A 14097-nucleotide genomic window follows, 5' to 3' on the forward strand; every position below is an offset into this window, starting at 1 on the left:
TTTTTTTATTGATATTAAGGGCAACAAAATGTCATTTGTGTACAACTGTAGGCTTTATGAAAAGATGGCAGAGAAGCTGTGGACACATTTGCCCAAAGCAGGCCGACCACGACCTGTAGCTTCTGTGGAAGAGGCATCCTGAGGCTGATCTTACCAGGCCCCTGGCAGGGAGCCCCGGCCAGGCCCACCACACTCCTTTGCCCCTTCTGACAAATGCTTTCCTGCCACCCATCTGCAGGGAAGTCTTATTGTGGTGAAGATGCTGCTGCTTATTTGGCTGTCATCTGTGGCCTGCACTGTACCTCCTTCCACTGAAGAAGGCTTTGTCAGCCACTTTGTAACTCTTCCTCAGGTGTTTGCCATCACTACTCTTTAACTTCCTATAAGAGAAAAAAATCCTGAGAGTCTTATGCTGACTGTACTTGTAAGGATCAAAAGTCACTGATTCCAAAAACACGTTGATGTGTCCTTAACTCCTCTGAGCTATGCCACCAACAGTATTGTTGCATCTCTCTGTTCAGTTGCCTGGAAATCTCATTTGGAACATAACAGGTCTTTCCTCAGGAAGAATGCCAGTATTTTAAAAAGGACAGTTTTTGGTAGAGCAATGATAGCATTCCTAGTGAGGAACAGACTCCCATGGACATAGGGCATGTAAACCAGACTCATTCCCATCACCACAGGGTAGAGGGTCATTTAAACAGGGATCTTTACCCCCACCCCCCAAGAAGCCAATGGTGACCTTTATGCATTCTGTAAGCCTTCTGAAATTATATGCAAAATTGTGGCTATGTGCATTTTTCTGGGAAGAGGAGCCATGGGTTTTATTTTCAAAGGAGTGTGATCCCAAAAGATCAAAGAACCATAGAATGCGCCTTTAAGAAGCCCCTTCTCAGCCATGCTGCTTTACCTAGGTCCTCTGGGCTGTTAGCCTAAGAGGAATTCCGGTCCCTCTGACGTGTCTTGGTACCCTGACTCAATTTCCTGTGTTCGGCTTCCTCTGGCAGGCCCTGTAGTGGCATCACGTTGGTTGCTTCCAGGACCAGTTCCTTGGTACTCCCCACTGCTACGGTTTGGTCTCTCTGTTGTTTGTTGCCTTTCTCTTCTTTCCAGATGTTGGAACATCTTGTTCCTAAACCCAAAATTCAATTGGATATGTTGAATGTGACACCGTTTTGATGGAATTAGTCTTGATGACACAAGTACAACTATATCAAGGGTCACGGAATCTTTACTACCTATTAGCTCCTAGTACTGTTCTCTATTTTTAACAAAGAAAAAGTATGTTAAACATTTCTGGCTATTATGCTTTTGAGAAAGGTTATATCTGATCACCAGATTTGGAATCGGGTAGAAGTTATCAGACAGTTTTCAAAACAGTCAGTAGGGAAAGCAAAGGTAACCAACCACCACCAGTTGATGGAGCTAATAAAGCACAATGATCACAAAGGAGATAGTAAGCTGATGGTAAAACAAGTTTCCAGAGGTTGAATGAGGTAAAACAAAAATAATGGGAGATGTGGCCCCCTGAGGAACAGGACAATAATCTAAAAAAGAAGGAATACTGTAAAAGAAACCCATTCCCCTCCCTGACTTTTAAAGCTACAAATTGAATCCTGTTCCAGTTATAAGCAAAGGAGGAGAGTAACATGGCTACTGGCAGCCAACGGTAATTGTGGAAGGCCGAGGGACCCATACAAGAGGCAGAGTCTAAGACTGACTGTCAAGCATCAGTACTTAATGGCCACCAAGCACAACTAGGAGAAGCAAAGCAGCATATGTCCTTTAAAGGATACAAAATCTGGAGGAGACAGAGAAAAACTGTGGTGTTTGCCATTGTTTCCAGCCCCGGGCACACACGGTTTTATGCATGTCATCATGACTAGTTAGTCATGACACGAAATACCCCATCTGTAACAAGGGCTGGTGATGGGAACTTAAATAGTGTGGGCATGAAGCATATCATACTGCCCCTAAACCTAAAAGGGCATGTCACATGGTTCTTAGCTCAAGCCAAAGAAGTTTGGGGATGTCTGCAGTTTGCCAACAATAGCACTACCTCCCCTCTGAGCTGTAAAGGGTGAGCAGCATAATGCGGTGCCCCGCTTTCTACTCTAACTTACGAAGGGGCCCATCTGGAGGGAAGGGCCCAATGACCAGTGTTTAAAAAACAGTTTCTGTGCTTCTCAGAGCATTGAAGACTAATCAATGCCTGGAAGCATTTTGACTGTCCATCTAGAGGAAAATCAGGGCCTCTAAGAAAAAATGGTTGGGGCAGGGGCAATGTCCAAAGTAAATGGACAATGGCAGTGCCTGTCAGGAGAGACTAGTGAAGAAGGAAAGGACAGTTGTTGAATAGGGATGCAAACCTTCACGCAAAGATCAGCCCATCCTTTCCTGCTGGGCTTTATTGCTTACATGGAAACCTGTCATTGCCCTCATCGCAGACTCACCTTACTTCCAAACCCAGCTTAGTGGTCGTGTGGCTCAGATTCCTAAGAGACACATGGGAGGGAAGGGAGCTGGGGACTCAGCCCTGCCCCAGAAGAAGGTATACCTGGCTTCCCAGGATGCGGCTCAGGCCCGTTTCTCCTCCAGTGCCTCCACTCAGGCTGATGGAGGTCACCTTGCCTCCTCGGAGACTTCTCAAGAAGGATGGGGTCTGTGTTGACTGTGCTGTCCACCATCAGCCTCTGAGGGAAGCCCATCTCCAGATCATTCTCCAAATCCTCTTCAGAAGAGTTGGAGGAGGAGGAAGAAACAGCCATGGGAGCTTGTACAGTGACTCCCTCCTCTTTAGGACCCTCCAGGGGTAAGAGCTGTGCTGTGGGCTTCAGCTCCGCCTCTGGATGTTCTCTGGCTGTGACCCCAGAGGTTCTGGTTAGAGGCCACCAGGTGGATCCAGCCGAGGGGCAGCAGCAGAGGCAGCCCTGGTACAGCAGCTGGCAGCAGGCATTGGGGTGGCAGGGAGGGCACAGGAACGGGGTGCCCAGTGGAAGACCATTGGTGACACATCCAGTGATCGGCCCCAGCAGAGAGCAGCAAGGGGCCCAGAGGAGGGGACTGGGGTGCTCCCTGGTGAAAGGCTTGTGTAGCCTCTCCACAGCCTTCTTCCAGACAGCTGGGGGCACCCACCTGACCCCACCTAGAGGCACTGTAGCTATCTTGCCATTCCAGAAGTGAACAGTAATTTCTTCTTCTTTCCATGCTAGTAACAGAAAAGGGCAGCGTTTTGTTAAAACTATACCTTCTATGTCATAGGAGAAAGGTTCCCCAAAAGCAAAACCTCAGCACAGCTCCTCTGCTCTGCCTGCCTCCTCATGCACACTTCTCCTAGGAGAGTGTGCCAGGAACATCCCCTCACCTGCTCCATATTTACCACATCCCCATGAACTTGCATGCACCTCCCTGTCTCAGTTTTCATGTCAAAACCAGAATGCATCCTCGGGTGGAGAAAGAAGGAGCCTCCTCCTGTCATTCTCTGAATTACAGTGCTACTGACTGGTCGGCCCCACAGAAGGGGACTGTCCCAGTCTCTGGACAATTTGGTGGGGGACAGCTCATGAGTACTGGTGTGACCCCCGGATAACCCCACTATACCATAGGTTAGCTAACCAACACAGACATAGTAGTTTTAGGCTATTTTACCCTGATGGAAAATACTTTATAATCTGAAAGATATGGTTTGCATATCTGTTGCCACACCCAGGATTAAGCTGCAAGTGAGGGGCTAGGGTTTTGTTTTGTTTTTTTTTTAATATTGCTAAGACCCCGGAGCTGTAGAGACAACCCTTTGTTCCCTCCTCTGGCCTAACCACCAGCCTTTGAGGACTACTTTGAGGCTCCTTTGAGGACTACTTTGAGGCCTACTAGGTCAGTGCAGCTTCCCTTACCTCTCTGGGGATCTCTCGCCTCCAAGCCCAATACAGTGGCAGGGCCATACCGCCGTCTGTCTGGCTCCCAGGGTGCCAGCACCTTGTCCCCAGGTTGCAGTGAGTATTTTGTGGATGGTGAGAACTGAATGACATCTTCCCCTAAGATCACGCTCTGCCGCTGGGCTGGCAGCTTTGAGCCTGTGACAAGGGGGGTCTCAAATTCCACAAGCAGGGCCCCCAGCCTCTCCAGCTGTGGGAAAGAAAACACTCAGAATAAGATCTGGTATTAGAAAATACCACAGGGAGCACAATGCTTCCCTACAACCAGGCCCTAGTGCCAGGCCCAGGGTCTTCCTTACGAACTTTGAAGGCCATTTAGAGAAGGAATAGGGACAAGTGCTACTTAGAGCTGATGGTGGTGGTGCAGATGCTCTTCCGTCTCTACCTCTTTTTGCCACGGGCAACTCTTGTTTATCACTTTCTGCCTTTCCTTTCCCATTGTCTTCCTTTTCTGTTTGTTTTTTTTTCTATCTATTTTAGGGCTATAATCCCTGGGTCCTCTGGATCTTTCCCCAGTACACTCCTCCTCCTCCCAGCACTTCCAAGAAGTGTTGTCCTGTGTCCATGACCAGCTAGGGGTATTGTATTCAGCCACAGGCTCACATGGACAAGGAGAGGCTATGAAATTAGGGCAGCCCTCAGTACTGCCATTACCTCAGTGAGGAAGGGTTTAGATAAGCAAATGGAAAAGCATAAAAGAGAAGCTAGGAGAAGTACTAAAGCTGATTAAAAGTACAAACTTTTTTGAGAACTCAGTATGATTTTAAAGAGAAAGTCTGGTTACCAATTGCTTTTATCGGATCACTAGACAGAACCTATATTTGAGCAAAACTCTGCTAATACTTCATTTGAATTCACATTATTAGTTACTTGAAAATGACAAAATGACTTTGGAAATTATAGAATTCACATATTTTTAAGAATTCACACTAGGGGTGGCTCCATAGTGTAGTGGTTAGCACGTCTGCTTTACACACAGAAGGTCCTGGGTTCACGCCCCAGTGGAGCCACGGTCCATACCCCAGGTGCGCCAGGCCCTGGGTGCACAGAGCGTGTGGGAGGAGACGCCCCACTTTCAGAGATCCAGCTCTTAAAGGAAAACGGCAACATCCATAGGTCAGGGGTGGAAGTGGGAGGGGGGTAGTTAAAGAGAGGAAATAATAAATAGATAGATAGATAGATAGATAGATAGATAGATAGATAGATAGATAGATAAAATTCACACTAGTCTTTCCTCCATGGGTCCACATTCACAAAGTCTGACTCTGAAAAGAAAAAAATCCCAAAGTAAGCACCCACTGAAGTAAAGGCCAGGCCTGGGTTCCCTCATGCAGGCAACTGTGCTTCTGCGTGTGTGGGTGCATAGGCAGCACGTGGGCAAACAGTTTGCTCCTCTTTCCCTTAGGCTGGTGCCCAGAATTCAACACATGGAATTCTCCTCAACAAAGTACTTTTATCGTACACTTTCTTCGCTCTTATGGGTTAGTTGTGTCCCCCAAAATTTATATCTTGGAATCCTATGCCCTAGTACCTCAGAATGTGACCTTATTTGGGATTACAGATGTAATTAGTTAAGATGAGGTCATACTGAGTGTGACGGAGTAGGATGGGCCCCTGATCCAGCACTGATGTCCTTATAAAAAACAGAAATTTGAACATAGACATGCATACAGGGAGAATGCCACGTGAGGATGAGGCGGAAATCAGAGTGATGCTTCTATAAACCAAGGAACACCAAAGATTGCCAGCAAACCACCAGAAGTTAGGAAAGGCACATGGAACAGATTCTCCATCACAGCCCTCAAAAAAACCAACTCTGCCAACACTTGGACTTCCAGTCTCCAGAACTGAGAAATAGTAAATTGCTGTTGTTTAAGCCATTCCATTTATGCTACTTTCTTACACAGCCCTAGGAAACTAATACACTCACTGACATTACATTTTCACTTGTACAACCTGGCCGTGGAATATTTGTGCTTATCCAAGAAATTGAACTGCTGGGCACACACCGCTGACGAACATCACACAGGTAAGACAGGGCCACCCAGAGGAGTGTGCCAGGGAGATGTGGGGACTTAGGGACTTGCCTCTGGAGCAGCCTTTATCTGACCCCAGTAATAATAGCCATCTGGTTCCCTTCTTGCCAGGACCCATGTGTCAGCAGCATCTCCAACTCTTCCCAGCCAGCCAGGCCCCTGCCATGCTGGGTCAGCAATATGGAGACATGGGTGATAAGATGCACAGCTGGAAAACAAATTGGATTAGAGGGTGGAGAGGAGCAAGCCCTAAAAACATCAAGAAACATGCTTCACAGACAGATCTGAGCAGCACAATGGTGTGTGTATGACCTACAAGGCTGTGTGAAGAGAAATCTACCTAAAAAGCGGCAACCTATGACTCCTGGTAAGGTGAAGTCAATTGTGGGAACAGTCAGGAGAGGACAGTGAAAGGAACCATCATTTGAGGATTGGGAATTGCTTAAGGTAATCAAAACGTGATTAGCCTGGATATATTCAAGTTAATTAATGCTGGTTCTGAGACTAGACAGCAGGCTAGAAAAGGGTACTGGGAAGCAAACTCGAAGGGTGTGTGTGGGAACCCAGGGTGAGGCGTGGAGACTCGGATGGTAATGTCAAAAGAGCAAAACTGTGAGGACACTTGGCGCTGTGGGTCAGAAGGGAGGAGGCTGTTTTCGAGCTGGGGAAGCACAGAGGAGTTGAGTAATGGGCTGTGGGGATAGAAAAAAGAAGCTAGTTCTTGGAATTATCTGGGCAAATCGGGTGGGGGTTGGGGTGGTAGAATAGTTGAGTCTTTTTGTGTTTCTGAAAAAGCTGTTTATTTTGTGGGCAAGGCTGGATACAGGGATGCTTAACTCTGGCTTTGCACAAGATGGTCCACATAAGTGAATCAAGAAAGGGGGCTAATTAAGGGTTCAAGCTGGCATGTCCCTAACCTAGGAAGACTAAATGGAGTAGCACGGACATGAATCTTGGGGACTTACACAGCTCGTCTGTGCTTATAGGCTGTTCCCCTCTTGAAGTCACTCTTTAGACAGATGACTGAGGATACTATTCAGGAAAAGCCAGGATAACTGAGGGGTACTGAAGAGGGACTCGGAGACCTCACCTGAACTGTTGGTTTCAGAAACCCTAATTTCTCACATAGTGCTAGAGCAATTCTCAGTTGATGGTAAAATGAGCTAGAAACTTTATAACTGTGATGCTTGACTGCCTTTTCTCGCACATGCCAACTCTGGCATCTGCCACTCTGTTACAAGGTAGGACAAAAGCCAGGCGAACCCGTGAGGTCATTAGGGTACGATGTAGATGGGGGTCATGTCATATCTTAAGTAAATCATAGCCCACACAGTAAAGAACCCTTTAGGCCTTCCCAAGAAACAAGTTCTCTCCCTTGTGGTACACTATCTAGAGCCAAGAACAGAGGAAAAAGGAAGGTGCACACCACTCCCAACTAAATGGCAGAGACCAGTACCTGGTGAGGGGGTTGTGCCAGGTGAGCCAGGGTGCTTGGAGAGCAAAGGGGCAGGTGAAGGAGAGGTCCCAGGGAAGAGCAGTGCTGGTCCAGGCAGGAGTCTCCAGGGTTGTGGCCACGCTGCAGTATTTGGGCAAAGGCACCCCAGGCTCTGCGGAGGATTCCATGGCCTTAGGAAAAACCACCTGAGAACAAGCATCACCATTATTTGAGTTGCAGCCCACAGTTCAGGAGGAGGCACCTGACTGGGGCAGGACTCAGCTCTCTGTGGTTGCCGTCTCTCTGGGACCCCACCAGCTCCCACAAACACTCAGAGTGTCCTCTGAACCAACTGCCTTGGGAACCTCAGCTCAGGAAATAGGAGACGGGTTGAAAGAGCAAGAGCTGTGATTGTAGAGAAACCAGCTTTAAATCCTTCACAGCCTATTGGCTGCATGCTCACTTCACCTCTGCACTTCAGTTAACCACTCAAGAGATAATATATGGGAAGAACCTGGCATATGGGTAGCTTGATATGTTAGTTTATTTCCTCCTCCCTCCTCCAAAGTTGTAGGGACTCCTGGGGGTAAGACCATACTTCCCTTTACAAATCCTAACCCTGATGACAAATTGACCCCTAGCCCAAGGTACAAACTCCTCTCTTAAGCCAGTCACCTACAGGGCTAACTCTAGCCCCAGGCACAGCTGAGATCCCAGGGCTGTGGCCTTCAGAGACCTGTTCAGAGGCAACAGCTGTGACCCAGAGCCCAGGATCACACTCCACTGCCCCCGCCCACCAGGGCCCTGTTAGGGTCTGCCTCTGCCTAAGTCCATAGGTCTGACCCCATGGGGACTTACCCACAGCTCCAAACTCTTCCACCTCAGCCTCTGCCCCTTCTGACAGTTGGGGCTCAGGGCCTCAGCTCAACTGACTCCTGGTTGCCAAGCAGGTTGCCATGGATGCGAGCCAGCAGGAAAGCTGTGAGCTGAGTGTATTGAGCATGTGCAGAAGAGTGACAGGGGCTTTCAGAGGCTTGGATGGGGTGAGGGTCAGGGGTGAGGGGGTTATTCTCCATCTTCCAAAGAGGGGGAAAGGGATATTGGAGATAAAGGTCATTGTAGCTTCAATTCCCAAAAGCTCAGGCTTCCCCACTGCCGGAAGAGCCAGTCATAGTGGGAAGCCAACAGGGATCCCAAGGGAGTCCCGTGAGTGAGGAAGCTGACGCTACAGACTCAGGGCTATTGATCGGCCTCCCTCCTAAGCAAGCAAGAGGCTGGCATGCGGGGAGCCACTAGCTGGACCAGGGACTCTAAGATAGAATTTGTCCATAGTTTAAAACAAAATAATCAAAGGTGTGGGCATGTTTGTAACAGATGGGACTCTATTGAGAAGCAGAGTTGTAGTGACCACTTGGGGTGGTAAGAGGGAACACTGGAGACCAAAGGAACAGAAGTCTAGTTTATGCTCTTATTCGAACATCCATGAGAGAGGCTGGTATTTTGAAGCATCTGACAGTCAGTCATTGTGCACCACTGTGTGCCTGGCACTGTGTTCAGTAAAGAATACCAAAACTGTATATAGGGACCTTTGTGGGTGTCTCTCCCACACCCATTCCCCTCTACTGCCAGTTCCTGTTTCTGTTTGAAGATCCATGTGGTTAGGAGAGGCTAAAGGTAACCCCAGCTCCACAGGTGGGACGTGTGTCAGTCAGCACATTCCATCTCCTGGCCACAAGTATTAGTTAGGCATGGACGTGTTCCCGAGCCTCTCCAATCAGAATAAATCTTGAGACTTTTGTTGGTAATCCTGGGTGATAGACTTTCTCTTTCCTCCTATACATAAATAAGAAAGTATGTAGTTCTGGGAGCTTCTGACTGCCTTTTGGGGATCCTGAAGCTATTTCCAAGGAAAGACAGAGAGACCTAAAGAAAACAGGTTCTTGGTGACAGTGTTGAGCTCAGCCTGAAGGTAGCCCTACTGTTAAATGATTCAGCTATGTCTTAATCGATTATACCAATTTGGAGTGGATTTTCTCTCACTTGCAACCAAAAGCATCTTAACTGATGACTGCTCTCGCAGAGCATAACTTTATAGTCAGGAGAATGGCTGTTGCCTAGGACTACATACTTGGAGGCCAAGTTATTTGGTGCAAAGTTAGAGTCCAAGAAAAACCAGTGAAGTATCTGGCAGTGAGAGAAGGATTCCTGAATAAGACAGATGGGATTTCAGTGGTGGAAGGGAAAAGGAGAATATTCCAATTTAGGTAGGAAGCAAGAGCTAAGAGAGAAGAATTCATTTGCAAGATTGTCCTTTTTAGTGGGGAATGGAGTGTCGTGGGGAAATCAAGGTGTGAGTATTTAGGAAGGGGCCAGATTGGTGGGAGCTTTGAAAACCAAGCAGATAAATATAAACAATGTGGTAGTCAAAAGGAAGTTGTCATGGGGTTTGAGCAACGAAATGACATGAAATGCTTTAAGAAAGACTATCAGAGTGAGGATGGAGCCAGCTGAGAACAGAGCCCAGGAGGCCAGGGAGGAGACTGTTAACTGACCCACGGGATTGGAAAAGGAAAATAATGACATGAAATATTTACACTCAACACCTACCTGATCTGAGGCTCTTTGCTGGGTGCTAAAAATACAGGATGAATAAGATTGGTCCCTATCTTCAAGGAGCTTATAGTCTACTGAAGAAAACAGAGATGGGTGTGTAATATGGCTTGTAAAGATAGAACAGGAACTGCCAAGAAAATATGTACACAAAACAAAGAAATAAATAATGGCTTGGATGTGAACATTTCATAGAGAGATGACAGTGGAGGTAAGTGACAGTGTATAGGAAGTTCTGACTGAGCTTGGTGACAGATGGGGCCTGGGAATTAAAGGAGAAGGAAGAGCTGAAGCTAGTCATGGGAATAGAAATAAAGACATTTTGAAGGCACACGCCAAAGTATGGGGCAGTGACTATCCTTCACAGGGGTGAAAGAAAGGCCTGGCAGCTGCATGTTTCCTGGTTTAGAGAACCTGGAGAATGGTATGCTATGGACAAAACAAGAGAAGGATAATAATAGTAATTAATTAATTAATTAATTAATTAAGATTATGAATACTTATGTGCCAGGTACTGTTAATCTGTTAATGCTCATAATAAACATATGGGGTAGTTACTGTTGTTATTATTCTCATTCTGTAGACGAAGACCTGAGACATGGAGAGGAAGTAGTAGTCATAGTTTAAACTGAGGTCGTTTGATTCCAGAGCCTGCCCTCTTAACCTCTATATTAAACTGCCTAAGGAAGTCTCCTGTATGCAGGAAAAAGATGACTCTGAAATAATTTCAAGTGACAACAACAAGGTTTTGTTAACTACTTTTGCTTCAGCTCTGAGACATTTTCCCATCATGGCATGGGTAAAGTATAAATTTCTTGTCAACCCCAAATAATAAAAAACACTACATTTTGATAAATTAAGGGAAGTTCATTGTGATTGCTTAGCATGAGGCATCTGCAAAGTGCATTTACAAGCATTCAGTAATCATTAGTCATACTTTACACTAGTATTGTGAGTTTCTCAAAGCTGAGACTCTGGCCAAGTGTCTGAAAAATGCAAGGTGAGATAGAGAATCCTGGGGACTCCTGCCTAAGGAAGTCACCAAAGTTTAACAAGCATCTTCTCAATCTATAAGGTAATATTTAGTACATCTGAACCCAGGTAAGAAGTATCCAGCATAGGTTAGCATTTGAGCTATTATCTGCTCACACGGAAATTACGTTTAGGAAAAACTATTGCACGATGCTGTAAGGGAACTCATTTGTGGTATCATTTGTTTCTATTTGGAAACACTGAATCAAATGATCCTAAAAATGGGGTCAGTGTGGAGGCTGGTGGTTGCTATTATGGAAGAACCTTTCCCAGGGTTATTCTTGGTCTCGGCCTTATCAGGGTACAGAAGAGACTGCAGGTAACTAATATACTTGATTGCAGCTCTGAGGGTTTCTACTTTGCTGAGTCGTTTCTCCAAGTACTCCTCTGGCAGATGATGTCGGAGCTGAGCATAGCCTTCATTGACACATTTCACCCGCTGCCTTTCCCGCTCATTTCTTTTCCGGATAAAGGCTGGCCCGTAGGAGTATTCGCACCTTCTGTAATTTGGATAAGGCATCGGGAAGGAGAAAGGGCAGGGTTCACCATAATTCTCCATAATCAGGGTATCACTAGAAAAAGGCAGCAATGGCAGTTCTTCAGAGTAAGGGGATGGCGCTGAGGCCTCAGGGTACAGGTGGAAAGTGACCATAGGGTCCAGGTAGAAGGACCTGGTCAGTGGCAAGTGGGCAGAATCAGAGAAGACAGGCAGTTTTTCTGGCAGATTAGAGTAGCTTCTATTGTCCATCATTTCCTTGTTATCCTGGAAACATAACCAAGTTTATTAATTTGGCTAAATCAAAAGAAAGCAGATATTGACTTTTTCAGAGATCAATGTTGTATAGTTTCTAAGCTCATTTTGAAAACTAGATGGGGTTACAATATTCTGTGGGTAGTAAGAAACGGCATTAAATAACATTGGCTCACCTTGTGAGACAGTTATTTTCTTTCAATTCTCTTTCAATCCTTATGATTACAAAGATATTGCTTTAGTTTAGTGAGAATGTGTCTTCCACACTACTAGAATGCTTTCTAATCCTTCTCAGATGGAAGCCTTCAACAAGCAATAATATCTAGCTAGAATTTAATAATATTTTACTTTTAATTTCTATTTATTGTGAGTTATACTAATTTCACATTTACATTAGTGATACATACTTTATTTTAAAAGTAAAATCTACTTGAATAAAAAATATGAATTGATTTGAAAAATAGTAAGTAAATAATAGTACAGGTGGAACGCAGATAACAAAGATAGTGAAGGTGTATGCAAATAATTGGTTTGGGAAACACTGAAATACCACAATATTCAAATACACATTGGAGAAATTATGAACTAGTTATAATTAATGATCATGCAACCTCACAGGCATAGCCTTCTTAAATAATATCTGATATGCCAGGTGCCAAACCCAAAATAAAAGAATCATTTACTCTTAAAAAGTCATTAGAAGATTGCTTTAAATGAGAAACTCCCCTAACACATCTAAAACACAGTCAATTTACATACTTTTACTTACACAGAACTTTAGGTATATCTAGTGAAATGCATCTGTATTTAAGTTTTTTTTTTAATGGAACATAAGGATGAAGTATTATACTTTAAGTATTATACCACATTCCGGCTTTCTGAATAGGTCTGCATCCATCTCATTTATTAAACCACCATTATTTTTTTGTCTTTAACTATAATAATGTTGCCACAACAGATTTTACAGGGATATTGTAGTTTAACCAGTTAACTGGGAGGCAAGATAGTGCTGTACACAAAGAGTACTCACTTTTCTTTCAATTATAACACCCTTGAATTTCAGTCTTGGCTTTGCCCCTTCTTAGCTCTGTGTCTTTAGGCAAGTTTCTTAATCTCTCGGAGCTTCAGCTTTTTCCTAGGACTAACTGAGATATTAACTATTCTTGTAGAGAGATTGTGAGGATTAAGTGAAAAAAAAAATGTGCCAAGCATTGGTTCTTTTTCTCTTTTCTTTCTTAACAGATGAATGTTTGTGCCACTTCCCTTTCTAAATTGTACCTTGTGGAAAACCTGGTTTATATTTTCCCTAACACTGGAAAATCAAACCAAAGCATATGAATTGAGAGATGAACAATATACCTGTAATGGAAAAGGAAAAGCAACATGGAATCTAATTGTGGGCTTTCAAAAAAGAAGGAAATATGGCTTTCTGTTAATTTCCCAGGAGGGCGATTTCTCAACATCTTTAGGAGTGAGGGGTAGTTCTCTATGCTTGACATATGTAAAGAAAAATAAGAACCGCCCCGCCACCTTCCCCAAAAGCCCTAATGTTTATGAACAAGATAAGATAACATTTTCACTTGCTTCTCTACCTGCACAGCAAAAACTCTGCAGGCTGCACGAGGTAATGGGTGGAGTAGGCTCTAAGCACCAGAATTCAAATGTAATCAAGTGTATTACAATTCTTGTGGAAAAGCCTATCCTGCCCAGTATGGCTACTGAAAGACAAATGACTATGGAAACGGAAAGGGCAGTAGGAGATGGGAGAGTGGAGATGAGGGCTGGAAAGGGTGAAGGGTGGGGAAGGTTATAATAAGTCATGGTGGAACAGTCTGGAAAAGGAGTAAATGCCAGGAAAAACTCTTCCTAATAGGGGAATGGGGATGGGGGAATGAGATAAGTGTGATAGGCTCAATTAAAAATCAAAACAAAGGAGCAGGAAATGAAAGATTCCAAATTACTGACCAAATGGCCTAAAGTAACTAACATAGAACAAAAATCTCTGGAAGATTAAAAACTAGCCAAGATTCTGTCAAAAAGAAAAAGTTGCTGAGAGAAAAATTTTAGGAAATTTTTAGAAAATTTTAGGAAATTCCCAAGCCAGGAATTCTAGAGAGGAAGAGATAAAAAAAAAAAAAAAACATATGGCAGAAGCTACAAAATGATGGCGCAATGGGTATGGAGCCCATATTTCTACATTTCTGAGAATAGCCGAACCTTATTTCTGCCTATGGCTAACAAGCCAGAAGTGATACAACAGGGATATGTGATACAAAAGGCATATGTCATCAAAGCCAA

At 44.7% G+C, this 14097-nt stretch overlaps 2 protein-coding genes across 3 annotated transcripts; both read right to left on the minus strand.

Moving 5' to 3' along the window:
- Positions 1-126: 126 nt before the first annotated feature.
- CUNH11orf16 (chromosome unknown C11orf16 homolog) lies at positions 127-10738 on the minus strand. Of its 2 annotated transcripts, XM_039863527.1 has the most exons (7): positions 8265-10738; positions 7428-7612; positions 6023-6179; positions 3894-4125; positions 2558-3208; positions 911-1132; positions 127-380 (listed from the first exon to the last, which is right to left on the minus strand). In XM_039863527.1, exons 2-6 carry the CDS (start codon positions 7592-7594, stop codon positions 933-935), a joined length of 1407 nt encoding a protein of 468 aa, XP_039719461.1. In that variant the 5' UTR covers positions 7595-7612; positions 8265-10738; the 3' UTR covers positions 127-380; positions 911-932. The 2 variants fall into 2 exon arrangements, with proteins under 2 accessions (XP_039719461.1, XP_039719460.1); XM_039863526.1 differs by having other exon boundaries at positions 7428-10738.
- Positions 10739-10862: 124 nt separating this feature from the next.
- ASCL3 (achaete-scute family bHLH transcription factor 3) lies at positions 10863-13239 on the minus strand. The gene has a single exon (XM_039863532.1). It carries the CDS (start codon positions 11797-11799, stop codon positions 11254-11256), a length of 546 nt encoding a protein of 181 aa, XP_039719466.1. The 5' UTR covers positions 11800-13239; the 3' UTR covers positions 10863-11253.
- Positions 13240-14097: the final 858 nt, after the last annotated feature.

The sequence above is a fragment of the Pteropus medius genome, unplaced genomic scaffold (assembly GCF_902729225.1).
Source record: "Pteropus medius unplaced genomic scaffold, Ma_sr-lr_union100, whole genome shotgun sequence".
Lineage (NCBI taxonomy): Eukaryota > Metazoa > Chordata > Mammalia > Chiroptera > Pteropodidae > Pteropus > Pteropus medius.